This window comes from Aythya marila (assembly GCF_965140915.1).
Source record: "Aythya marila genome assembly, chromosome: 11".
NCBI classification, from domain to species: domain Eukaryota; kingdom Metazoa; phylum Chordata; class Aves; order Anseriformes; family Anatidae; genus Aythya; species Aythya marila.
In genome coordinates, this window is record NC_139052.1 from 5872486 (window position 1) to 5900200 (window position 27715).

The 27715-nt window shown below is 42.4% G+C and overlaps 1 protein-coding gene across 2 annotated transcripts in view; it reads left to right on the plus strand.

Moving 5' to 3' along the window:
• The first annotated feature begins 5509 nt into the window (after positions 1 to 5509).
• KLF13 (KLF transcription factor 13) overlaps positions 5510 to 27715 on the plus strand; it is a 34477-nt gene continuing 12271 nt past the window's right edge. For both annotated transcript variants that reach the window (XR_014318253.1, XM_082769112.1), the window contains exon 1: positions 5510 to 6329. Coding sequence is in view for 1 of the 2 variants with exons in the window: in XM_082769112.1 (XP_082625238.1) it covers positions 5789 to 6329 (541 nt within the window). In the remaining variant the exon portion in view is untranslated. The remainder of the gene's footprint in view (positions 6330 to 27715) is intronic.

Below are 27715 nucleotides of genomic sequence, written 5' to 3' on the forward strand. Positions count from 1 at the left end.
ACAGTTAATAAGAAAAGGGAAAACCAAATACAAAACAAACAAAAAAAAAAAAAAAAAAAGGAAAAAAAATGAAAGAAAAGGGGGTGAAAGAGCAATTGCTCACCACCAGCTGACCAACAGCAACCTCCGGAAAATTCCCCCCCAGTTTTATTGCAGAGCATGATGTTAGTGTTATGGAACACCCCTTTGGTCAGCCAGGGTCAGCTGTCCCGGCTGTGTCCCCTCCCAGCCTTTTGCCCATCACCGGGAAGGAGCAGAGTGAGAAACTGAGGAAGTCTTGACACCATGCAAGCACTGTTCAGCAATAGCTAAAGCAGCAGTGTATTGTCAACACCATTTTGGGCACAAATCCAAATTGCAGCACCATAGAGGCTGCTATGAAGAAAATGAACCCCACGGCAGGCGGACCCAGCTCAGGGACCCACCTGCAGACCATCCGAACAGAGCAAACCTGCCAACAGCTGCTACCCACAGGACGCTCAGCCCTCAGCTGCACTGAGTCACTGCATCAAGAAGAGGGGAACCCATGGCTAGGGGGCTTCCTTCTGCTTCAGTGAATCAGTAAGGCATACATTTACTTCTTTTATTTTTTACACAAGAATGAGGGAGCTGATTTAGGCTGACTTACACAGAAAGGTGTGTAAACAAACAATTCCCTACTCAGCTTCCTCAAGTGATCACTCCTCTTAAATCTCCATTACACCCTCACCTTCATGTCCAGGTTCAGACTACAAGTAATGGTTTGTCATGGAAAACAACCATTTTCTCACCTATGCATACTCCACTGGGATGCACAGCTAGCAGCATTTTACCATCTTACGCAATGTAAAAGATTTTTCTTCATTGCAGGGGCCCAACTTGGAGACATCAGAAAACACACAAGAGAAACCCCCCCAGTCCAGATTCAGTTTTCATTTTAACATAACCATCCATACCAAATTGCAACTAGCAAGCATTACGTCCATTGTACAAAAAATTACATCTCTTCATAATGCTTTCATAAGTACAAAACGCCAATTTTTTGACCATTGATAATTTGACCATTTCAATCGGCCCAACATATTAGCGGTCAGCCTCAAACAGCATATTGTAAAAACATTCAGCTGAATATTTTGCAATGGTATGTGCACCTGCAATTCGTGGCTGGCTTGCAAGCGTAAACATGAATAAAAGTTACACAACATTTGTTGAATAAACTACTAGGTCAATTCACTCATTTGAGAGCTTCCTGGTGACATTTGTCAGTATTTTCTGTGGTTTTGAATGAAAAAATGCTTACTGAAGTGGGAACGTGCAATATTCAACCCACGTAAAAAGCACACATAAGCGAAGTATTAGAAATAATAAATGGGTAAATCATAAGAGACCAAATCAGTATCAAAATCAGTTAAACACAGCTGAAAAGAATGACTCTGTGGACCAAATCCAGTGGAAGTGATTATTTTCAAGGCATGACTACTACTTCATCACTTTGTGTTTTATTGATGGCAAAATCTTACCAAGTCTCAGACTCCTGTTACAAAGACTGAAAATTCAGAATTTTACGTTTCACCTTCCCATGTTTTCTTTACCTGAACAGCCTCTTTTCCTCATGTGAGTGTTACTTTACTTTTTGTTTTCATTTAAGTTACTGGGAAAAAAAAAAACAAAAAAAAAACAAAAAACAACAACAACAACAAAAAAACACAACAGGTTCCTCAAATATAGGCACTAGATTTCAACATTTTAAGTTCTATTAAATATTTATGGCACAGAAGTTACATTTCCCAATATTCTTAAGTTTTGACAGCCCCTACGTGCAGAGGAGTAGAGAAGTGTGCTATGAGGAGAGAAGCCAGAGGTGTCCACATGCACCACTTTTTAGATTTGTCCAGAAAAGTCAAAGGCAAGTCCTGCTTTGTTCTACAGGCATAATTTGTGCACACAGTGGCTGTGATGATAATGTGGACAGACTCACTAAGACTTGCACTAAGGTGTTTTCATCCTACAGCTACTGTGTAGGAATGGGACGGGGAGAGGGCCCACACGGCCTTTCACTTCTTCCATTCTCCTGAACAGCTTCTTGAGACAATGTACAGTAACATAAACTCACTTAAGTCCATACGACTTGAACACTTCACATGTTTTCCAAGTGACTCACAGCATCCAAAGCAGAAGTATAGGAAAACAGAAGAAAGTTTTGAGCAAACTCATGCAGCAAGAGTATTGATGAAATGCCTGTAATATAAAACTGAATGTTTAGAACTTATGTTCTCAGGAATGGGAAATTTTTCCTTGCTGAAAAATTATCATATTTCCCATTCACAAAATTCCTGCTTCAGACTGTCTATATATTAACTTTGCATGTTGCAGACTTACACTATCGTTTACTTTATAAGGTGTGATACTCCAGCATCCTTGTAACGGGTTTTATACCATTATAATAAATAAATAAAATAAACCTTGCTATTGCTCAATTCCTTTTTCCCTTTTTTGGCCATGCAAAACTAGATATGAGCTGATTTGAAGCATCTGTATCAAGACTTTGTTATATTCTGTTTAAAGTTCTGGTTAACAGAGTTCATAAAACTAGTTTAACTTCACAAAGTATTTCAGAGCTTCTCATTCCCATAATTTAAAACAATGAGCTATTTTGGGAGGTGCAGAACAGGGTGGATTTGATTTAAAATCATTCTGTTGCTATGCATTTGTAGCTAAACAAGACTCTAAACTATTTATTTAGAAAACACTAAAACAAAACAAGCAAAAGACTGACAGGGCCCAGGCTGAATTATCTGAGTAGATGGAAAAATAGTGCCCTAACAGACAGAAAAATTCCCACCTGTCTATGGGACAACTGCCTGCAGCTGAGAACATGTCAACAACAATCCAATAAAGAAAACCGAAGAGGGATTAGAGTATATTTTTATTGATTTTTCAATGATCTAAAATTCAGCTCATTTGGTTGACAAGTCAACAGCTTCAGGATATTCAGCAGAGGTGTATTTAGCATTTATCGTATACTTGGAGAAATTCACTTTTCCACTTGTTCTGAGAAGTTAAATGCACAACAAATAATAATAACAGACTTATAGTCAAGTAAATACAGAAATTTACCTAGTTGTAAACTTTTTCTTGTAATGATAACGTAAGATCTTTTCGCGCCACTGACCTCACGACTGATACGTGTTACAAAGGAGCGTCACCACTGCCGTTTGCAGGGAGGCTATCATTTCACACAGAAGCATTTCAGATTTGCAACCCTGCACTAAAACCCATCGACAAGTCCATTGGGCAGCTGGCATTTTCACATCCAGATGACAAACACACCACACCCTGCTACTGTATGTGTAATGAGATAGCAACTTCTCCAGGTTAAGTGCTCCAGGAGGGACCGTTTTTGTCCTCTGGTCAGCTATTACCAAGGCAGAGACACATTTTTATTCTTAGTCCTGCTTTTTAACAAGGCAGTAACAACACCCCCTAACCTGGCTACACACATCTTCTCAATATGACTAACTTCTCTTTCACATTAAAAAGCTGTTTTGGTATGAGCAACCACCACCACACCGCTCCTTCCCAAAGGAGGAAGGCACGCCCCGCGGGCTCACCCAACCAAGAACAGCAGCAGCTTCTCACGAACACGGCCCCCGTCCCAGCCACAGAGCTGCAGAAACACTGGAGAGTTCACGCAGCTCGCTGGGGACTCGGTTGTGACTATGAATGTCACAGGAGAGGCACTATATCACAGGAGCAGCTACCAGGACAAGGCTTTAGGCTAAAGACCTGTCAAAAGACAAGGTTGGGACCCCTCCTTACCACCAGCTGCGGCCAGCCGCCACCTCCTTGCCATCCTGCTGCTGCCCACAGGCCCAGCTGTGCTGTGACTTGGCATCTTCTCCCTCTTCTCCCCCGCAGGAGCACCGCACAGCGCCCAAGGGAAGCCCCCAGCCCTCGAGGGGCCCCCGACACAACATGGCGCCCTGGGCCACCTCCACTGTGGGGAGTCACATGCAGCATGTAAGGTCTTCTCTGATTGGCTGCTCTGCCTCTTTCTGGAGCCCGCCCAAGCATGGCAGCCAATCACACCTCCCGGCTCACCTCCAGGGGTTTCTCCTCAGGGCAGGCGGCCAACATGAAATGGTGGCAGGACGACGCCGTGGAGCTGGGGCTGTCCCCAGCTCCCTACTCCTGCCCCGCTTCTCCTGGAGAACCTGGGCCCGAGCCCTGCCCTCTCCTCGCCCCATTTCTCCTCGAGGTGGGGGAGCAGAGGGGTGACTGCTGCTTGTGGGGAGCTTCCGGGTGGGTCTGCTGCAGCCACCCTCAGCCAATGTCTCCTCATGAAAAGGTTTTCCCTGGGTTTATTTCCTTTAGGAATAAACGGGGGAGTCTGAAACTCGACCTTTATTTGGCAACGTGTGAGCGTTTCCTGTAGCCGTGCTCAGCAGAACAAATGGTACAACACGTCTGCATCAACTGCTGTAGCGCATTGCGGCGTGAAACCACATCTTCCTGTGCTGCTGGCGTGCCCTGCGTCTCCCTCGGCTGCAGGGACTTGAGTCCCGCAGAGCACCACAGGGTAACAGGACAGACATGGAGGGTTACAATAGGCACAGGTTGCCAACAGGTCTGACCTAGAGGGGAAGCAGTGCATGAGAACCCAAAGCACATCGCCTAGAAAGCGCAGTGGTAGTGCTGGCACACGTTGCTCCTGAATAAGGCGTTTTCACATGCACGAAACCAACTTTTTACTCAACACCACAACTATGTGAGTTTCTGCAACAGATGTTCGCTTCCTTCCACGCCCCCTCAAACTCCAAAACTTTCCATCCAGGAAGGCTTCCAAAAAGCCCTCCTGGTTTCTGACTGGCTCTGCCTCAGGGGAAGGGTCCGTCTGCACTAAGGACACAAATTTCACAAGAATTAGTCTAGAGAAAGAACGTGATCCAACCAAAGGTAAGAAGCACCACAGAGTAACTGTGTTCAGACCCGAATTCAGATGCATTTCTTTCAGTTTTGGTAAGCTGGTCACGCACAACCCATTTATTCATTCGGGCGTTAACCTCTACAAACTGGCTGAGCTGTTATCTCTTGATAAATGAGAATAATAATAAAAAGCGATTTCCATTTGTACTTTTAAACACTTGAGGGGCAGCAGAGTGCTTTGACAGAGTGACTTCAACAGCTTATTATTCGCAGGGACGCAGCTCAACCTGTCACAATTTATTAAAACCTTCGCAGACCACCTGGCGGACTCTCCCCCTTTTCCCCCATCACTTGTTCCAGCCGCAGCCTCGCCCCGTTTATAGCCCTCCACACTCTACCAGCCCCGTGCCGCTGCGGCACCACCCCCGCGGGCGAGGTCCCCCGCGGCGCGGCCCCGGGGCGCGCTCCCGCGGCGCGGCCGGCAGCCAATCGGGCGCTTCCTTTCACTCGCGGGGAGGGGGGGGGGGGGGGGTGCTGGCGGTGACGTCACGGCCAGATGCGTGCGGCGGCCCCGCCCCCGGCGGCTGTCAGCGCGCCACGCGCGGCCGGGCGGGCAGCGCCGCGCTCCGCTCGCCTCTCGCGCCCGCGACGAGACGGCGCCGGCAGCCGCCCGCTCCGCTGCGCGGGACATAGGGACGGGACGGGACGGGACGGGCGGCCTCGTGGCGGAGCGGGGTGTCGATGGCTGCTAGACCAGACTTGGCTTCTACCGGGAGAGCTTCGGAGATAAGGAGAGGGGAAGGTCTGCTTGCCTGAGCGCTTAAAAGGAGAAAAAATAAGTGTTTTTTTTTCCGGTTTGGATTGCTTTTAAAACTTATGAAAAATGGCAACAGCGGCGTACGTGGATCATTTTGCAGCAGAGTGCCTTGTTTCTATGTCCAGCCGTGCTGTTATCCACAGTCCCAAAGGGGAGCCCGGTCCCCAAGCTGATGCAGCGATGCCTCCTTCGTCAAACGGAGAAGATGAGTGGGAGGTCAGAGAGACCGGGAAGGACAATGGATCATCCTTACTCGTGGTAGCTAGCATTTTGGCAGACCTGAACCAGCACGTCCCCAGCTCACCCGCTCTCAAAATGGAAAAAACAGAGACCTTTGGTATCACAGACCAAATACACATTTCTATCGCTCCTAAGGAGTTTGGGGAAGAAAGCGTGTCTTCGGCTGGTAAGCGTGGAGGAGGAAAAGCAGCCACACCTACTAGCCTGGCTGCAGTAACTGAGCCAAGCCCCAGACAAAAGAACAAACGCGGGAGAAGCTGGACTGACCCCGGATCACCCCAGAAAAAGCACAAATGCCACTATGTGGGGTGTGAAAAAGTTTATGGCAAATCTTCCCATCTTAAAGCTCATCTAAGGACCCACACAGGTTAGTTGCAATCCAGCCAAAGATTTATTTGTTACAGCTCGGTAATTAAGATGTTGAAAAACAAAAACAAACTTGTATTTGGCCACCATTACGGTTTCATCTTTCAGAACTCAAGCTTGGAAAAAAACAAAAGCCCTCTGGGAATAAACCCTTACTGGGCATAGATTCAAAGCTAATGTTGCCTTTTATTACTTAATATCACAGGGAACAGTGCGTGGGTCATCTGTGTGGATCCTACCACACTGTAATTTTTAGTTGTTTTTCTCGTTTGGTTCATCTTTGACTTCCCCTTTACAATGCTTCTTACCTCCCCCATCTACTTTTTCCAACACTGTGCGCCTGTCAGTACCTTTATACCTGCTTATCACTTCCCATACAAGCATCAGTACTCTTAATAGTTTAAAATTAAATGTTTGAGAGGCACCCGAATGACCGTGTTTCTGTTTCTTTCTTTAGAAGGCAATTTTGTGAAGCTAGAGCAGGCAGGAAGGCAGCTGAGAGGCTGAATATGAGTCACAAGGAGATACTGAACGTAAATGTAGAGGGACATGGGCAGCTTCCGAAAAAGCTTTTAGCAACTGGGTAAAAACTGATTTCAACAACAACAACAACAAAACACATTTGAATGCAAACAGTATCTCTTCCTGATTAGTGTTCACTTGCAGGTGAAGTCTCATCTGACTGCTTCTTTGTTGCTATCATAACTTACCAGACATATACACCTAAAAAAAGTTGAAGTCTTGCGAGCACCATAGAAGTTACTGAAAGAGTTAGGAGTACTAGATTGAAAAAGGCCCCGTGACGTGCCATACTTGGTGCCTCTACCTTCTGTCGTGGAACAGGACGGCCTACAGCTGCGCAGGGAGCTCTGAAAACCGAGGAGACTGATCTGGGCTGGAGACACTGGTCATAGTGTCTATGACAAAGCACCACACAGATGAGAACAAACTTAGGTGAGCTGTCCAACTGAGTTATTTCAGACAACAAATTAGTCGACTAAAATCCGTGATCAGTTTCCTTATAAAGGACGTTAAGGAAAAGATCCTCAGAACTACACCTTACAAATGACTCCTGAACCATCATAGCTCAGAAGCGGCAGCCTCACCCACACCAAACAAACCTCTTCAAGCATACCTAGCTTTTCCTGCTGCCTTCCTAGGATGAAGGAAGAGCTGTTCTAAGCTGAGGATGTTTGCTTTCTGTGGCAGAGAAGAAAGCCCCATCAAGCTTAAGCATATAGATGGACAATTCCCCATGCGGCGCGGCTGAAGGAACAGCATGTTCCTGGCACCCTAGGCAGCCTGCCCTGCTTTGCGCTCTGCGGCTGTGCCTTGCCTGTTCGGAGTTCATGAGAAAAGGTGCTCGCTCTCAGGGAATTTTCTCCATTGACTTTCGGTTCTTTTGCACTTATTTCTGGCCTTTGCCATTGTCCTAGAAGCAAGAGATAAACTTAGCCATGTTTCTGGGCTCCCAAACCAACTGGAAGCCAAGCCAGGGAACTCCTCTCCCCGATGAAGAGGAGGCTGGGCCACGTCCGCCCTGCAGGGAGAGGAGCGGGGGGAGCCGTGCGCCAGGCTGCCGCTGAGCCGAGTCATTCGAGGACACTGGCTTGCCTCCAGGTTCTCTCAGTTTTTTGTTGTCTGTTTTTTTAACTCTTCACTTCCTGTATTTTTTCCAGATCTGCAGGGCTTAATTCATTCTTGCTGTAGCTAACGGCGCAGAGGAAGAGAACCATGTGTGTGAGAGCTAGAGAAAAAGCGGGGAAGGGACTGGTTTTGCCCTGGGAGTGGCAGGACCCTCGGGGACTAGAGCTTCTTTGTTTTCTTGTGTCTCCAGTGTCTGTGTGGGAAGCTTTAAACAAAGCTGCCAAGTTTTCCTCCTCGCTGGCAACAGGTCTTTCTCTGTTTGGATTCTGTTTTAAACAGGCTTAAATGCTTCTTACTCATGTTGCAGAATGCTTTCTAGGGTGTTTGTGCTTTTTTGTTGTTATTGTTTTTTAAAGAAGTTGTGACAGGCTTGAAAAAAAGTTAGTATGACACTTGGAAAAGCTAACAGAACATGCAGTGACTTCCAGACGGTTTTGTTTGTTTCAACTACAAAACACATAGTGGCTTTTATGGGATTAGAACAAGGGTCTTGGGTCTCCCCTGCTTTCCAGTGTCCATAAACTTACTTGGGTAACACATACGCATCAGCCTGCCAGGGGTGTCAGGTAATGGCTGTCCACCTCATCAGCAGCACACAAATGGTACTTTAAACCTTTCAGGTAAGCTGCCAGAGTGACTCCCAAACCCAGTTACTAAGAACCAATCAAGAACTTCTGCCATGGATTAAAACTTTTTCCATGTGCTGTATGCCTACCCCAGCCAGTAGTTAGGGGCAAACTGAAGAACAGTACTGCAGGCTACGAGATACTGATGATAGTGCTGGAGGTATTTGGATGGTGCAGTTTATGACTTGCTTTAGAAGCTCGCTTGTTGTTGTCTGCTACTGTGCTCACAAATTAAAGATGTTGCTCTTTGTGTTCAGAGCAAGGGCAGACTTTATTTTTGAGGTTATAGTGTGGCAAAGAGATCCCTAACCTTTCAAGTGTTACTCAGTTAAAGCCAGTCCACATTGGTAAGGACTGAAAGCTGGCAGTGTTTTCTGGCTGTTTGCTGGTCCATGTAAAATCTGATTGTTTTAGCCAGATTTTAATGCTCAAATGTGCCAAACATACACAGTAGTCTACAGGATGCTTGTTATCCTATTTCAAGCTGAAGAAACGAGGTAGAACAGCCAAGGAGGCATTATCTGCCTTTCGTCCTTAGCCCATCGCTCAGAGTACAGGGTTTTAGATTGAAGTTCCCTGTTAGATCTGAATGTGCTAGAACAAACTGTAGTGTCCTGTACACTAGCAAGTGAAGCTAGCTCAACCTTCGAAATGCTGCTTCTTTACTAACTGAAGACAACCTTGAGCAAGGCAGAAAGTACGAGTCAACAAAGTCTCTGGAGCCCTCCCCCCAGCCTACAAACCCTTCCCCTCCCCCTAGGTTTCTTTTCATGTTTATATTTTCCACCCCACCCTCTCACTGCATGTCCTGGAGTTTAACATGATCATCAGCCACAAAGCCCTTGAAGTTTTAATGTTTACCAGAAGGTTATATTTAGAGTCAGTGGGTAATGTCAAGTCCAGATTCTTTTCCACTGAGGTTCCCGTGGACCTCAGAGGCTGTGTTGTGATCCACAAATGCAGCACTCTGGCCCAAGCTGTAGTGATCCCATTGAGGCAAAAATTCCACTGGCTTACCAGTTTAAAAAAAATATATTAAAAAAATCCCCTCCTGAGAAAACTCAGAATAGAAACAACTTTCAGAAAATCAGACAAACCATTTACATGACAAAGTTCTCCTTCCTCTTAAGCTGATTTTCATTGTGGGCTCACTAAAAAGGTTTGGCAATTCTCTGGAGTCACTGGAAACCAGGTTGTCTCTGATAAACCAGTGGGAAGAAACAGATGGTGCAGAGCCTAATAGCCATCTCAGGCCAGGACCTCACAGAGCACTGTCAGGGCCTGCTGTGTGCTGAGAGGCTACAGAGGGCACCAACTTATTCAATTATGCTACATACAAACACGTATGAAAAAAGACTACATTTTGGGCAGGGACCTGAAGAATCCTGTGTATTGCAGCCCTCCCGAAAATCACTGTGACCTCTAAGAGCTTTTAGCAATCTGCATTACATGCAGAGAAAGCACAGAAGAAAGCTTTTAATTCCAGCGAAATTTCTTCCTGAACTTACTAATTCTGCTCGCTGTCCACTACACCACAATGCAAGAGCAAGTTTCCAATTATTAGAATTGAATGTGTTTGTGCTGATTAGCATATGCTAAAGATGTGGCCACCAGTTGCAGTCTGAAATATTGCTGGGAGAGCCTGGCAGTGACACAAACCCATGGGCCAGGTGACTTCACAGTGGCTCCTTTGTGCTGTTGCTCAACTGTCATAGCTGCCTTCACCGTGGCTGCCCAGGCATAGGAAGAGGAGGCGGCCACCCTGGGCGCATTGTTCTTGCTCACAGATGTCAGGTTAGGGCCTGTTGAGGAGAAAATGGTCAAGGCTTTCGTTGGTCTCTAGCTGGCAGACTGACTTCAGGCAGTGACATTTTAATTAAGCCTGCTTAACCTTGCAGTAGCCCAGCCTGATCTGCCAGAGGCACCAATTCAGGTAACTAGATTGAAGAAGGATGTGTTATTATTTTTATTGAAGAAGGATGTGTTAGTATCTATTATTTTTAGTCTAACTTTGATTCATTAAGTATTAACTAAATTTGAATAAGTAGAAGAAACTGACTTACTTCCATTCACTTGCTTGCTTAAGTCTCTATAATCACAATTTTAAGGGCAACACTGAGAAACCCATATAGAAAAAAATAATAACTTAAGGACCCTTTCTTCTCAGTTACTATGTCATTTCCATAAGCAGAATTTTTCTAATGAATTCGTAACAGGGGTATATGAACATGGGGAAATTCATAATATATTTGGTATTTGAAAGCAACCTTCTGAAATACAAAGCAGTCATTCTCACAAGTGTAACAACAGCATAACAACTAGGTTAGAAAAAAAATAAAGTATTTGACCTTTGTTTAGATTGGTAAGGTTTTAAAAAGGAAGATGGTTTTCACTTTCAGTTCTAGCAAATCTGCTTTGTTCTGACTACATTAAAACACAGCAACAAAGCACAACTTCTTTGAATCTGGTCCAAATCAAGGTGCCACCTAAGCTCATGTAAAGAAACTGATTGACAGGCATAAGGAGAAGCAAGTTCACATGTCAGTGAAATAAATTTCATCTTATATTTTAGCACCTGGCAATTACCAGAAGCTTAGCTGGTTAGCTCAAAATCTGAGCTAGGTTTCCTTTTAGCTTGCCTGTACACACACAGTGGCTCCAGAAGGGGCGTATGCACATGGGTGGCAGGCAGGCAGTGTTAGTGAAGAACCAGACCTTCACAAAAGAAGGCTGCGAGAAGAGAAACTTGATCTAATGCCTCCTGTGCCACCCAAGAGCAGCAGAAAACAGGGCTGCAGGTTATGCTTGGGTGTAACAGCAGGAAACGTGTGGGTAGCACTGGTTCAGTCCATCCTCTAAGTTGGCAGCTGGGCTGCTCTGGATGCCAGGACCAAGCATGGAACTGCCCACACTCTGAACATGACACCAGAAGAAAAGGGTCTCGCCCTTTGAAAGAAGAAAGGTCTTTCCCCAATGGTGGTTTCCCACGGGCAGGAGGGCTGGCTAAGTGAACACGGTCCTCCCCACCTCACCCTGCAGTCTCAGTTCTAGCAGCTAGGCCTCCTGTTTTTGACTTAGATTAGAAGTTAGAAATGGCTGGCTGGCTAGCTTTGGATGCCTAACTCACTGGCATTGGCATACAGCCAATTTATCAAAAAGCTCTAGGGTGCTTCTAAGGCCATCCTGCCCTATAATGCTTTTCTACTGCCCTCCACCTCTTCTCCTTACTGAGCATGACAAAAACACCTCTCATAGGTTTTTCTTTCAGACTAGAACAAGAAGTAGGTTCAGGACAGTTTCAAATGCTAGCTTTGTGAAATAGTCATCTTTACAGCCTGACCAATAAGCGAGAAGTAGTTCAGTGCCTGTTTCTACACCTTTTTGAAAACTGGTGTTCTTAAGTGTCTTAATAAGCCCACAGTTTTAAGAACAACACGGAACTGCAAAGCACTGCTTTTGTTTTCTGTGAACAAGCTCTGCAACTCCTGAGAATCATTTTAACTTTTCCTAAAAATATTTAAACACACCAAAAAAGCATAGTTGAAAACATAAAACAACTTCCTAAACAGTACTGCCAAAGCCCTCAGCCTAGCACTCAATTTCCAAGAATAAGGTTCCTAGTTAAGAGCATTGATTCTAAGCCAGGATACAGACAGTTTGTGTTTGTTGAAGATAACAAACAAACAGTATATATGCTCTAAATATTTTAATCTTAGAAATTACTGAAATAATAAGTACAGGGCATAAAGTTCAGGAAGGAGTAAGCAGGTTTTAAAACTTACATTTTCCAAGATGAACTGAAGTCAGGAAGGCAAAACTGCTGCTGCTCTGTCCTTTTACCTGACTGGTTCAGGATTGAATAATAGAGTTCAATCAACTCAGCTGCAAAAGAGTTAAACTGATTCTGAGGGGAATCCAATTAGCTGACAGCTGTATTTACTACACACTTGAATAATATTAGATACAAAAAAGCCCTAAATCTCCTGACTGTTACACAGGTTTTCTGTGAAAGACTTGTATCTTTCTCCTCCCTCCCCCAGTCTTTAATGAAATATTAATCATTCAGTAGTGTCTGAATGATTAATGACAGGACAGGCCTGAAAGCTGTTCTCTTATCTATGAGATATGTATGTTTTGGATAGTTTAGAAGAATCACCGAGAATGAATTTGTACTTGTCTGGTTACCACAACCCAGAGTATAATACAGCACATACAAAAATCAAAAACTATGTACTGCTCTATTTTGCAATGGGAATAAAGATACAAATTCATGGAATTGAAAAACACTGTGTCCTACCATTAGGGTCATATATCCACTGAAGATCAGGTTTTACTAAGAATTTACTCATCATCGTGGAAGTCAGTGACAGCTTTGCATCACTGAAGAACAAAAAACAAATTGAGCAAGTATTTCAGAAATCTGGCTCAGAAGGGAAGATTTCTCTGCCAACCTTGTTACAGAAATAAAGCTGTTGCTAATAATTGACAGAGTTTAGGTATTGGAGCCTACAACCCTTTAAAGCAAAACTCTACATCTCATTATTGTAACTGATGGAGAGAGGATCTCCTAAGAAAATCCTCTCTTGTTTTTCCCTCTTCGCCACCATCTTTGAAGCGGGGATAATCAGCATAGCTAAATATTCTCTCTCTCTCTGTAATTTTTCCAAATTTTTCCTTTGCTTTTGCTGAGTGAGTGGAAGAGGAAGATGACAATCTGTGTAAAAGACGAAGGAGCATTGCTTTGAATCTGAGGAGGGACACATGGCTGGGTTATGTTGTGTTGAAACACAAACAGAGAAAGAAAAACAACTTTTAACTCCTGCAATTCTTTGGAAATCACATTTTGCTGAGACAGGTTTTGCTCTGGCAGTGAGTTGCTAATGTGCATAACCTGTGATCATACGTTAGGAGAGCAGAGGGTAATTAACAACAAAAAAATAAATAAATCTCAGCTATGGTTTGGCTGTTCCAGTCAACCTCATTCACAAAATACAGTGATCAGGGACACCTTTTCTACGGGGCACAAACCTCGGATACCTAATGGAAAAACATGCAGAAAGTTCACAGAACTCTCCTTCCACAAACCATCTTCCTTTTAGCACAGAGGTGCTGGTCTGGTCTAACACAATAACACCTAGTAACATCGGAAGTGGTAAGGGTGGATCACCATCCTGCTGCTCTCCTCATCCTGGAAACCTGTAGCTGGCACTTTCCTTCCCAGGAGCAAATTCTGTCTTACAGATAGCCCAGAGTATACCAGCAAACAGTCTCTTAATGACAGAGAGTTGCACAGGATAGGTGTGTTTGTATTAGAAATTAATCTCAGTCTCATAGAAAATGTGTTCTGAATGACCTGTAGATGATTTTTGTGCGGTAGCACGTACAATGCTTCTCTGCAGGATGCTGGAAAGGGTGTCTATGTGACATGAGTTGTGCATAAACAAATCTTTCACTTCACTGGAGTTCATTTGGAACTAAACTCAGTCAGATTTCACCTGAAAAGAAGTTGCCTTTAACTATTTAAAGCACAAGCATTGCACTGTGTTATTGTCTAGCTGAACATGGTTATGGCACATCCAAGAGCAGAAACCTGGAACTTGTTTATATTGGACTTGAGGTTTCTGGTTCTGTTTTATAACTTAAGCATGTTCCAATTTTTTCCCCGTCCTTCCAAACTTGGATCAGCTGTTTGGAAGTCAGTAGTGACAGATACAAAAATATTCTACTCTTGCAGAACAGCCTTTAAATGCAAAGTAGCCTTTGAAGGGTCTTTCTGCAGTCTTTCTAAAGGTACACATGCATTTTTTCCCTTTGTTACCCACTAGGCTTTTATTAGGTAGATTCACATGGGCAGTGAGATCATTCTCTAGCTGCACATAGTTTAACAATAGCTGCACAATATGGCTTTTTATGTGTAAGCACTGAAGTCAGACACATGTCCTGTATTTTTCATGTCATGCAGATTCAGCAAGATCTTACATGGCCTCCACTTAATGTAGAAGAAAAGTTTTTAAAAGTGCCATTTTTGTAGCTACTGCTGGAAAAACTACCTCAGAAGCTTTTTTGCAGCCCTAACATAAAAAAAAAACATTTACTTACCAGGAACTTGGCACAAATCAAATGGTAGTGAAGTGAGCGTATCCTTAAATGACCTCTCATGCAAGGGGAGGATATTCCGTAATCAGTTACAGCATTTTTGTAGTGTTCTCAGGAATTAGAGGCAAAATATTTGTGACCAGCTGTCTTTAATAAGCTACCTTACACTTATTGCACACAATGTGCCTACCAGACTGCTCTCTGCTATTCAGTTACGTGACTTTGGGAACAGAGGCACCTGAAGAGCTTTGTTCCTGCTGTGCACTTCGCAGCTTTCTGTCTGCTTTGGTCCTGCAGCAAGCTAGAGTAACCCTGGGCAGCAAAGACATGAGCAGAACGGGCACATAGCTGTGTAACCTTTACTGTCTTTGACAGTAGTTTTAAAACTGCTCAGGGACAGAAACAGAAGTACTAACCACTTGATTCCACTTGAGTAAGACCACCTGAGGTACAGCAGCCAAAAAGGAGCCATCGAGCTTCTTCAGCTAACCAGCTGGAAGTAGCTCCACACAGGGAATTTACAATGGGGCCAGCTGAGAAGGGTTAGGACATGGCAGCCTGGTCTGCCTTAAGATGCTTCCTGAAAAAAATTGCTGAAATGGTGAACTGTTAATAAATCAGAGAAATATTTGTTGATAAATTTGGGTTAAATAAATGAAATTACATTGATAGAAATTTACATGCTATACTGGGGCTTTATAGATTGTTGCAAACCTTGCGGTGTATATTGGGCTTTCCTGAATTCCTGACCTCATAGTGTAGGATTCTCCTATAACAGAAATGAACAGGGATGCTGCTAAAATGTTACTGAACCACTGTCTAATTCCTCTTGTGTATTGTGGGGGCTTAATGAATTTAAATTCACAATTTCTTCAGCATTAAAAGTTCTTGTTTGTTTTGGCAATATATTTTGGAAGACTAATGTGAATTGTATACAGCTTTCTAATGCACGTGTGAAACTAGCAGAGGACTGAAAGTCCCTCTAAGTCAATGGAAATGTCTGTCCAGCACATCTATGTCCATACGAGCAGTTCCGCTAGGCTGCTGGCAGATGGCTAGTCTTAGTGTATGATAAAAATGGGGGTGTTTGCAAAGCATGCTTTTTAAAATGGTGCATGGCCAAAACAAAACCGAGTGTCTTAGATGCCCCCAAAGAATTACTTATCTGCCAGGCTTCACCCAGTGAGATGTATTTCCATTTGTGCATGGATGTACAGCTTTCCATTTCCCATCCCTGGAGGTGTTCACTGGGAGCACAGCTGAATTTCGTGGGAACATAAAGCCACCCAAGATTCATCCCACTGTGGTTACATTCCACAATTTTCTTTGCATCTTATCTGCATGTTTGGATACCACACAAGATCAATAATTACTTCATATATGCTGAAGGAATCGTTTGCAATTTTTCTATGTTTTCCTTCCAGCTTCAGTCAATTTTGTTGTGCTGGGATCTCCCTTCAGGCTGTGGGACAGTACTGTTAATGGCACCACCTCATTGACCAAATCAGCCATGATTTAAGCCTACATCTTTTGGAGCTTGGAGTTTAGAGGCAGCAACAGTCTAACTTCTGGGGAGCTGTTTTAATTAACAGGTCTCACTGATGACTTCCAGAGGATGGGATGGCCGAGCAGCCCATCAGTGTTATCCTCGCTGTGCTCACTGAAATAAGCAAAGATTGTACAATGGTTGGCACAACTGATTTACCATGAACCCTGTCCCAGACCTATACAATTGGGAAACATACAGATGACATGTGTTTAGGAACATGATTATCAGACACCTTATTAAGGCAATAATTTATGAAGCTCTCATTACATAATGCAGAGACAAAACGTGATTGAGAAATAGCTTCTGAACACTGCTTGTCGGAGCACAGATGTTCAGCAGCAGCTTCTAAGGGAAGAAGCAAAGTTTCAGGAGGTCCCCAAAGGGTGGCTTTGTTGTTGTTACTGTTTTTTTTTTTTGTTTGTTTTGTTTTTTCAATAAAGAACATTTTGTTATTCTGTTTATCAAAGTAGCTTCAGTTTGTGGAATTGACCAACATTTCTGATAAGCAGCTTGTACTAAGCAAACATGCTGTTTCACTGCAAGTATAAACTCTCTCCTGACTCATACTACGAGATACGAGAGGGTGAACAGCTATACATTTTTCGACTTTATTGCTAACATCATTTATTGGTGAAACCCATGTAGAACTCACCTGGTTTTTGTGCATTTCTGCACATGAATGTTTTGAGCAGTGCTTCCTCTGCAGAAAACAATTATCACTGACCTTATCAAAGCAAAAGCATTGTATAATGATAAGCTATTTTAAACCTACATCTTGGACTTGGTACTTCCTTTTCTCTGCCCCATCATTTAAAGTGAACTTATTTATGGCTGCTGTTAATTCTTCGAAGCTTTAGGGCTCTATAAAATAGAAAGTAAAGGTCATAGCTCAGCTCTTTCACTATGCTTGACAGGATAACATAATAAGGCTTTGGGTAGTCTCCCCTCTCTCAAGTCTGACATGAAACTTTGCGGTGAGAGCCCTTTTCCTTCTCTTTGTTCATCCTTATCTTGACTGATGTTCTTACAGACTATTTATAGGAACATAATTCAATTTTTGCATGTAGCAGACTCCTTCCCTTTAAATGTACAAATTGTTAAACTTTTAAAGTTATTATTTGCCATTAAAAATCTAGTAGGTAACAAAAAAGGTCCAAGAGAATACCACCTAGCTAATGATTTATTTTTGTAATGAACACATAGTAAAGCAGCTACACTTTCTGAGGATACATAATCAGTACCCTGCCTTGTGCTGCCAAGCTTAGCATTTGTTGGTGAATTGCAGCCTAATTATTTTGGAGAAGCATTACTAGCATATGACACCTGTGTGGAACTCAAGTGTTTATGCTTGCTTAAAGTTCTTCTCTGTGAGAAAGCTCTGCTCTCGTGGATGGTGTCCTCATAGACATGTGCAGACTATGCTATACACTTCTATATTTGACATATATATTGTAAAGTGGATGTGATCAGTGCTGCTTGTAGCAGATCTTATATATCAGTAAGGGACTCAAATGTTTGCTGTAAGCTACGTTTTTCCAGTGTTATTATAAGAATTGCTTTCAAAGATGTGCTTTCAAAGATGCTGAGATGAATTTCTTGCAGAAAGATGAGGATACACGTAGTTTTTCTTCATTGCATGCTTTGGATGAACTGAGCTGTACTCTCATTTGGAAGCTATCATTTAACTGTTTTCTCCGCTAAGTAGTTGTCGAGAGGCTGTAGCATTCTCCTGGGTGTTCTGCGAGTTTTGTGGTATTCCCTTTATGAAGAAGTGATTATGCTAGCATGCTTTCCATCTGAGTGCAGTCATTTCAAGTACAAAAACAGTAAGAATTTTTTGTATTTTTCACAGATTTTCTCATTTGTCTATTATTCACAAAGAGTAACAATCTTAAATTTGAGTTGTAAAAAGTTTTCTTTTCAAAAGAAAGTATAGCCAAGTTTCAAAAAATTAACTGAAATTCAAGATCAAAGTATTGTGTACAACACATCATTTGTAGGAATAATAAACCATCCTGTTTGGCACTGTCAAGCTGCAACAGCAATAGTCGGATCATCTGAATTTCCCAAAGCCAACTCAGGGTACAGCATAGCTCGTGCAGTTGCAATTCCTGTTTTCTTTGGTTTTATTTACAATCAGCCTGTTGTAATAGAACCCCTTGATTACTCAAGTTTATGAACCTCGCAGCTCTGCACATGGCAATTCCTGAATCCCAACCCAAGATCCCTCAACAGATGCCTGAGTTGTGCTCAGCAAGAGGTAGGAAAATGGACAGGGAGTCAGGTTCAGATCGTTGTGTAGTTCCCAGTCTTAAAACTAGATTGAACAAGAGTCCAAACAGAAATAAGAGCAAATGGGGACTTCTATAATCTTTTCAAAGTAAAAATTACGTCCTCAAAATAGGGTTTTGGAGCTAGTCTATGGGCTTGTATGTCAGGGATCACCTGTTCGAATGTCACAATAATAGCTTAAAATAATCTGTATTTACTATTATATTTCACAGAACTTTTCCATCCAGAAAGCTTCTCCTGAAAACCCCTGGCAATAGTAAACTTGTTTATTTGGCAGAATATTTCATTAGCCCCCCTGCTTTGGGCAAACAAAGTGTGTTCAACTAATTTGTTGCAGACAGAAAGGGGTGCCATCGCAAGGAGCCAGAAGGCTTCCTTCTCACCCAAATTAGCAGGACTGTTAGAGAAGTAGGCCTGCTAGTATCTTAAATGAAGAAGTGTAGCAGAGCGTGAATAAATGTACCGGAGGCACTTGTCATTTATGTTTCAGGGAACTTCTACTACAATGTGTATGCCTGTAGAGCATCTGCATCTCTGTGCTACATGTGACCTGCAGAGCTCAGAACCTCTGCTAAGTGGTCACTCTCACAGTAAAATAGTGAGATAAAAACATCCAAGAGGCTGTTATAGTGCTTATAGAGAAAGTGTTGGCTGCTGGACGAGCCCTTCTAGCATGCTTCCTATATGTAAAGCCCCATTCTTTATTGAGAGATCACTGATTTTAATGCTAGGCTGTTCTGTACAGGCAAGCAATGAAGACATGAACAAAGCATGTAAGGAAAAGTAGTTACATTTGGCAAAGAAGCTATGTTTGTATATAATTGGAGAAATTTCAAAATAGTAAAGATGTTTCTTTCCGTACTACTTTGAAAAAAGGAATCTAGTTGATTCCTGTATGAAAGTATATGATTAGATGGTTTCTTCAAAAGTAAAGAGAGAAGTTTTCAAAGTTATGTATACCAAGATGCCCTTGACAAAGCTGTCTTTGAAATGTGTCTGTCTTCTGTGTAAAATCTTAGCATTTCAGTTATGTCACGTCATACTCAGATCATTGGCTCCTAACTTGCACTCCTCCACAAACACATCATTCATTCATTTCCAGCACACACCACGGCCTCTCTCCTACGCCCTGATCCCACATCAGAGTCAGCTGGTGAGGCCAGCGTATGACCTTACAACCAGCTGTCCAGCAAAATGATCATAAATATAAATAAATACAACATGGAGAGATTCAGGACCTGAGCTGCACCTAGGCGTGTTACACCGTGGGTGTTAATGCTCGGGAACAGCTCTCTAGCAGTGATGCTCGTCTACCACAGCCTCTGCTCTGCTGTACAATGCGCCCCCACCACGTTAACTGTTGATAGCTGACATCTCACAGACGCTGGGTGAAGCTGCTTTGCAGGCCTATCTAAGGAGGAATCCTAAGGAAATCTCATTGGAACATCTCGTTAATAACCATTCATTTCTATTTTGCATAGAATATGGCCGAAGTGGTAACATACGCTTTTGGAAGCAGCTTGAGACCTTGGATAGGAGCCTGATTTTCAGAAACCTGAGTATATATACAACTACAAGTTTGTTCCACTGATAACAAACAAACATAGCCAAAATTAAAAGACAACAAAATAATAGATGATTGTTGAAAATCTTCTCTTAGTTATCTTCTGCCTATGTATGAGAATGAGGCCTAGGCGTTTACGCACATACTTGTAGTTTTAAAGAAATAACACACAGAGAAGAGTAAAAAGCAAGATGAAAGTAGAAAGGAGCAAGTAACTTGCTCTTTTTTTTCTTTTAGATTTTTTTTTCTTTTATTTTCTTGCTCTTCTTAGAATTTTTTTCTTTTCTTGCTCTTTCTTTTTCTTTCTTTTAGTACAGTTAAAGGAGACTATCAGATGGGGAGATGCAAAATAAACAGGAAATAGTGTATATAAATGAGACTTGCAAGAGTTTGTTGTCGAACTGCTTTTCTAAAAGGTTGACCTGCTGTAAAAGGGAGCACATCAGAACATGAGTACAACTGTTTTCCCAGAATCTGATTCATTTATTAAAAACCAGAATCTGGGCTTAAATGGGAAGTGCAGCTTTCCAGTCTGGGAAGAAGATCTTCCGAGGTACATGCAACAGATTTGTGCATACTTTGAACGACAGCTACCTGGTGCCAGGCAGCCGACCTACTGTTTGATTATCAGCCCATAAAACTAATTCCCAGAGCTGCCTGTTTCCTGGAGCTGGATGCTCTATATGGTCATTGGCTGATGCTGCTCATAAACTGCCTTGCACTCAGCACTGCCTTGCACTCTGGCACAACAATCTATCCAGAGTCAGAATAACAATAAAATTCCCACTCCCTTTCTCCTCCATAGAGTTGGAATAAACTTTGAGTATCAGATCATTTCACTCAGCTATAAAGCTGTGTTTATAAGCTCTGAATCAGTGTCACATTTCGTGTATGCTGTGTTACTGTGAGGTTGATGATTAAACAATTTGAAAGTTCACGAAGAGACAATTCACAGTTAGAACCAAAGACAGCCTCACTAACTTTTGTTTGCTTGGCTTCTAGCAAAATAAGATTTCATTCTGTCACCAAGTCCTGGGAAGTGCTGTGCATGTAATGTGTCATAACTCACCCTCGGTGTCTATTCATGCCAAAGACTTCAGTTGGAGGCAGATCACATTCAACATCTTCCAGAATTCAGATAAATAAAGCACACGTCTCGGTTTAGAAGAATAATCCTTTAGTATGTTATTTTGCATAGCAGGACAACCTTGCATTAATTTGTTAAGCTTTGCTTTTACAAGCACTTTCCTGTTTTTAGTAGAATAGAATAATAAAAAGTCATTTATATGTCAACAGAGAAAAGACTGATTCATGGAGTCATATGATTCTTTCTTTACAGTTATTAAAGCAAGTGCTGGGTAACAGCTCAGGGAGCCAAAGCTTCACAATTTCAACATGAATTCACCCACAGTTCATACGAGTTACATATACTTTGTCATTACCTATTCAGTTGCTCTCCCACTTAAAACATTTAAATTCCCGTATTAGGGATCAAAAACATTACCATGGACATTTTGAAATGCACCACAAAAATATTTGTGAAGTAAACTTTCATTGAAGGCACTGTTTAAACCACTACAGAGGTAGCTTTGTGCTCATGGTATAGATAGGGATGGTTTGTGACATTTCAATTTGTTTTCAAATGTTCTTGCAATACGAGCTTTTTTCATGTTTGAGGCTTGAGGTTTGGTCAGACTTTTCAGTTCTTACTTTCCACAGTGATCAGAACTCAGATACATTAAAATTTAAGACCACCTAATTAAGCTATCAGAAGAACTTTTGATTTTTTGAAGAGCAAGGAATAACCTACACCCCACATTGATGGCTGAGGGAAGCCAGGCCATCCATTGATCAGAAGAAGAGCACAATTATCTTCTGAGATACTCTGGCAAGAGAATCTCCAAAGAAGCAGCTGATACATTTAGAAATGACCACACTGCTTTTTTCATGTTTGCCGTTTTACCCATGAGTACCTACTGGTTAATTCTGCTACATGTAATTTCTCTGCATGACAGACTATGTGGTTGAGAATGAAGGGCTTGACAGCTATCCTGTCTGCTCTGTCGGTACATAATCCTGCCTTCCAAAAGGAGGTAGCACAGACTGGGAGAAGGTAGGGAAGTGCCCTTCTGTAGTGAGCACAGGATCTTTTTTTTTTTTTTTTTTTTTTTTTTCCCCACTGTAAGAGTGGGCTGGAGAGAGAGAGGGTGCCAGGGACCGTAATAATCGTAAGAGCTCCCATGGAACTGCTAACAGTCAGATGTCTGGAGCTCTTTGGAGTTTGCAGAGTGGACTGGTAATGACTGAGCAATTCTGAGGCAGAAGAGGAAAGATCCAGACAGCCATTTGTAATGGAAACCTCGTGTTTTTGTTGGTACCTTAATTATATACATTCCCTGTAGACACGTTTGGTTCAGTTGTGTCAGCTGTGGATCTGATTTTTTTCCCCTTCCTGGAGGAGGGAGATCAAGGCTGGGGAGTTTCCTTTTTGGCTTCAGTTGCTGTCTGCATAACATTTTCATTAATCACCTTATTTGCTCTAACGAATCATAGCAGCTGAAATCATCAGCTTGTAGCATACAACAACACAGCACACTGGCATGCTGAGACAAAAGAAACATGGACTGTAAATGAATAAACAAGATCTCAGTCCAGCATATATTTTCACCAGGGTTCATGTTAATACTTTACTTTTCAGATTTTACCTGGATTCATTTGATAAAAACAGTGTTGAGTATTACACATACTTGGAGAGCCCTCCTCCAGTGCCTTGTCACTTTAAGAGGCTTGAATTGGCTCATCATGTCTGAAAAAGAGGAACAAAATCCCACATACCTTTATTGATGTTTATTCCTGTTACACTGTAAGAGGCCAGATTTCTCTGACCTATGCTGAAGTCACAAGCTTTTTTACCTAAGGAATGAAGAGAGCCCCTTGCTCAACAAGTTGTTGGCTCGAGGCAGGGATTCTAGGCTGAAATTCCTTTGTCAGGGTGATGCGGTAGGTCAGATCTGCTGATTAGCACTTACAGTTTTTGTTTTTGCAGCCCCGGTATTCTTTTGAAATATATTTATTAAAAAGTATAATTGACCATTAGAAAAGGAAAAAAAAATCCCCATCTTTTGGTTTTGTCATTCCGTAATAGCCAGATGTGTTTAAAAGCTCTACTTACACTGTTTCTTGTTTTCTATTCACAACAGAGGATTTAATATTCACTTGACATTCTTACTTTCATAGAACGGAGTAGAACAACAAATCAGAAGAAGATAGCAGTTAAAGGGCTGCTCTACTAGTCCCAAGGGGCTCCTACTATGCGAGGAGACTGATACTTCAGCGTGGTTTGGAAATGATATAGCGAAGACACATCTTCCTCTCCCCCTAGTATTCATCATTTCAGCGTAACACAGTTTAATTATCCTGCATTTAAGTGCAAAGTCAAAGGGTCAGCTATTGATCTTCATCCTTGGAACAAGCCACAGGAGAGAGAAAATCAAGTGGAAGTTGCTGCGCTTTTAAGTTAGTGACATTTCAGCTGTTTCACTGAGCACTGGTCAAGGATTTGATGCCTCAGAGATAAGGAGATAGTACGAGTTTTAGGCTTACTGAACAGAAATTGCATACAGCAATTACAGGGACCTAACTTTCATAGAAAAAGCAATGCTTGGTAGATCACATTGTTTTAGAATATAAGCTCTTTGGCACTGAGGCTGTTGCCTTTCATTTCCCGAGATTTAGCCCTGTCATTGGCACTCTGTAAAGAGCACTGTTACCCAGAGATTCCAGCAGCAGAGGGGAACAAACCTGCTTTTATAATAGGGTGCTGCAGAAGTCCATGTAAACAAAGCCATGGGGCTTAAAGGAAACACGACTGATAGCAGCTATTCCTGTGGGCAGAGGAGGTCTGTTCTGGTCTGCGTGCTTACCTCTACACGTGGAAGTTCACCCTGCTAGGTAGGATAAGAAGTTTCCTTCCTCGTGGGTATCCGAATGGCTCAGATGTCCCTCTGTTCTTAGGTGGGAGGTGTCCATTTTGCTTGCGTATCAGAACTTCAGGGAAAGAGAGTGAAATGGTGAATGTAAAGCTTGAATAAGGATAGAAGCAACAGAAAAGCAGCATTAGATAACAACAATGAATCCATATAGAACTGTAAGAACATTTATAGCTTGTCTTTGAAAGTGCATGCATTGTAAACACCATCTCATAACCATGTAACATCATTACTAGCATGTTTGTTTCCTCCGGCTGCTGGATTATCACCCTTGTAAGAGGTAGCTGAAGTTTTGAGAAGTCACAATTGTATAGGCTAAGAGATAGCGAAGTACACTTCAAGTGCAGTGCATTTAATGTGTGTATACTATCAGTGCAATCACATCAAAAGATACAGCAAGTATGCCAGAAAAGAGTTGAGAGAAGTATTACGCATCTAGATCTTGACAAGACCATCTAGATATACAGCAGTATCACAGTTGCCACTGCTAAGTTGTGCATTATTTTCGCTGGCCATCAGAAGGGAGCCTTACCTGGAACATCACTCATTATACTGCTGTGAGGAGAACACATACATGTGTGTCTCTTTCATACCTGCCATGGCTAACCATAGCACTATGGTTACCATATGGTTAACCATAGCACTCAAACTATTAATAACCAAACTAATATCCTAAAAAAAACTGGTCTCACTGCATCTGGATATGATCAGTAACTCCCCCAGAAACACTTTGCTAAGAACATCAGCAAGAGTAAAGATGGAGAGGAAAATACATCCTGGCCTTTAAGCGTACAAAGTACTGCCCTACCCAGGACTGGGGAATGGAAGCGATGGCAGCTAGTTTTGGTCACTGACCTAGGCTGGAAAAGATTTGTCCTTCCATCTCTAGGATGTGTTGTGAAGCCAGGTGGCATTACTAGCAGCAAATCAGCATGTACTAAAAACATAGTTCTTGTAGAGGAGGCCATGGGCATACTTTGCCACCGCCTACTCTGATTTCACTATAAGGCCACAAAATTTCACCTGCAAGCCCTTTCCTTTTGCCTCTTTCCTGCTTTTCTGTTACTTTCCCATACCTTTTAACCATTCCACTTTTCAGACTAGGGAGGAAAAAGATGACCGGAATGGTGACATTTGTCTGACACCATCTTTTACTGTCATCTATTTTTCTCTAGTTTGCAACTTATTATTTATAGCCTGAGATACAATACAGCTGAGACTAACGAAAAGCAATACATAAATCATTATTTTATAAACAAGAGTGTTCTCACCAAGCTTAGGCACAATGCAAATGAAGATATGGATTACAGAATCATTAGTTGCTTGGAGAGGCCAGAACGTAACCTCATTGTATTTGAAAGAAACAGCTTGGCATTTTAGGCAAGCAAGACTGACACAGAACAGCATAGCCTTCCTGTGAAACCATGTCATGCAGAGTGCTGATGAGGATGAGCTGAATAGGTCACATAATATATATTGTTTAAATAGACAAACGATGCTGACATTACAACCTTGCTCTTTGACAGCTGATCAGAATATTCAAAGTTATCACCTGTGTCTTACCGTTAGCAGTTACTTACAAAGAGATGAGAGAATCAGCTATGAAGCATTAAATACATGTATTTTCATGGAAACACAGCACTGTAGATATTATTTAGAGCTATCTTGCTAAATTTTAGCCCTGTAGATACCAACAAGAATATTGTTTCTTTACCTTCTTATCATGGCTGCTAGCAGTTTTATGATGGGAAGCTGGGAAAGACCACAAAGACAAGGATGCTCTCATCACCCTTCACTAAAAGAACTCCATTCATTTTGCTGGTAGTTGAAGGTAGCCTGTGACCCTTGGTTAGAAGAACGCTGAAGAATCTCTAAACCATAGGAGCGTTGCAAAAATTAGACATATACCCATCCCTCACTTTCCCTTTCTCAGCTTTTAGTTTCTGAGTTGTATTTCCGCAGGCTTTTCTGTCCCACTAGGTTCTACTGATGCAACAAATTGAGTTGGCAGATGCACACATTCTTACCTAAGCGGTGACCGTATGACAGAGTACATGAATTATTCAGAAAGTTATAAAAGCACCTTTGGTTCAATGCTTTATTCAGCTTATGCAGCCTTTTTGCTGAAGTGGCTTATAACACGTCTGCTACTCCTAATAGGATGCATGCCAAGGATTGTTTACGTATCTAGACCCCATCATGAAAGGACTTTTCTTGAATGCTGAACTCACCTTAGTGATTTTGCTCGATTGTGTTGCAAGAGAAAAACTCTTCAATAAATTTACCAGAACAAGTTTAACTATGTTTACACAGTCCCAGTTTTGACATACTCTGTGTAACTGAATTCAGAGCTTCACAAGCCACTAGGATAGTGCAACTGATTTGTTCTGTACTTCGAAAGAGGAAGGAAGATACAAGGTAGGGAGGGGTTGTGTGAGGAAGGGAGGAGAGAGAAAGTGTGAACTCTTCAGAAACCAGGAACTGAGAAGCTGCAGAGGAGAAAGCCTAATATGAGAGATAACAAGTACTATGTGTCTTGGTACAAAGGTGCAGTAAAACCCATAGCATCAAACTCTCAGTACCCAGGTCTGCAGACGTAGATGTGAATTTCTAAGTATGGAATTCCAAAAGGGGATTTGATGACCTTTATGTGGGAAGGAATTGAATTTCTCAGTTACCCAACAGGATTTCCCAATTTTTTGAGTACTCTCTAGCAGAGAGAGAAAAAGAGACTGAGGCTACTTAACTATATTTTGTATTACATAATTGCCTCTGCCCCCAATTCATCAACTGTGTGGGAGGGGAATGTTTATTTGCAGCCGCATAGTGAGACTCCATAGGGCACACTTTAGAAGGCAAGGGGGAGATGAGAAATTTTACGACCTCGTGCCCCCAGACATTATAGGGGACTGCAATCTCTTATACAGGGAGAGGCTGAGAGAGGGCTGGGCCTGTTTAGCTTGGAGAAGAGAAGACAGAGGGGATCTGATCAACGTATGCAAATATGCAAAGGGAGGGTGTCAAGAGGATGGGGCTGGACTCTTTCCAGTGGTGCTCAGCGACAAGACGAGAGGCAGCGGGCACAAACCAAAACATGGGAAGTTCTGGCTGAATATGAGGAAACATTTCTTTACTGCATGGGTGACAGAGAACAGGCACAGGTTGCCCAGAGAGGTTGTGGAATCTCCTTCTTTGGAGATACTCAAAACCCACCTGGATGTGATCCTGTGCAACATCCTCTAGGTGACTCTGCTTGGCAAGAGGATTGGACCAGATGATCTCCAGAGGTCCCTTCCATCTTCAACCATTCTGTGATTCTGTGACGCAAGTGCTGATTATTATTATTTTTGTTAATACACAAATCCTGGAGGAAAGTCCTGCTGTAGATGTGCAAAGGTATTATTTTGTAGTGCGAACATTACTAACCAACAGTTTCCAAAACAGCTCAGCAACACAAATGCACAAAGAAACCAAAGAAGCTTATTGTGACGCTGGAAAGTAAGTGTTATGTACCTACAGTGTAGGGAATCACCTAAGACTCACAGACCACACTGCAGTGCCGGGGGCATATTCTCTGCCACATTCTCAGCATAGATCTAAAATCCACTCCAAGACTTCTTTGTG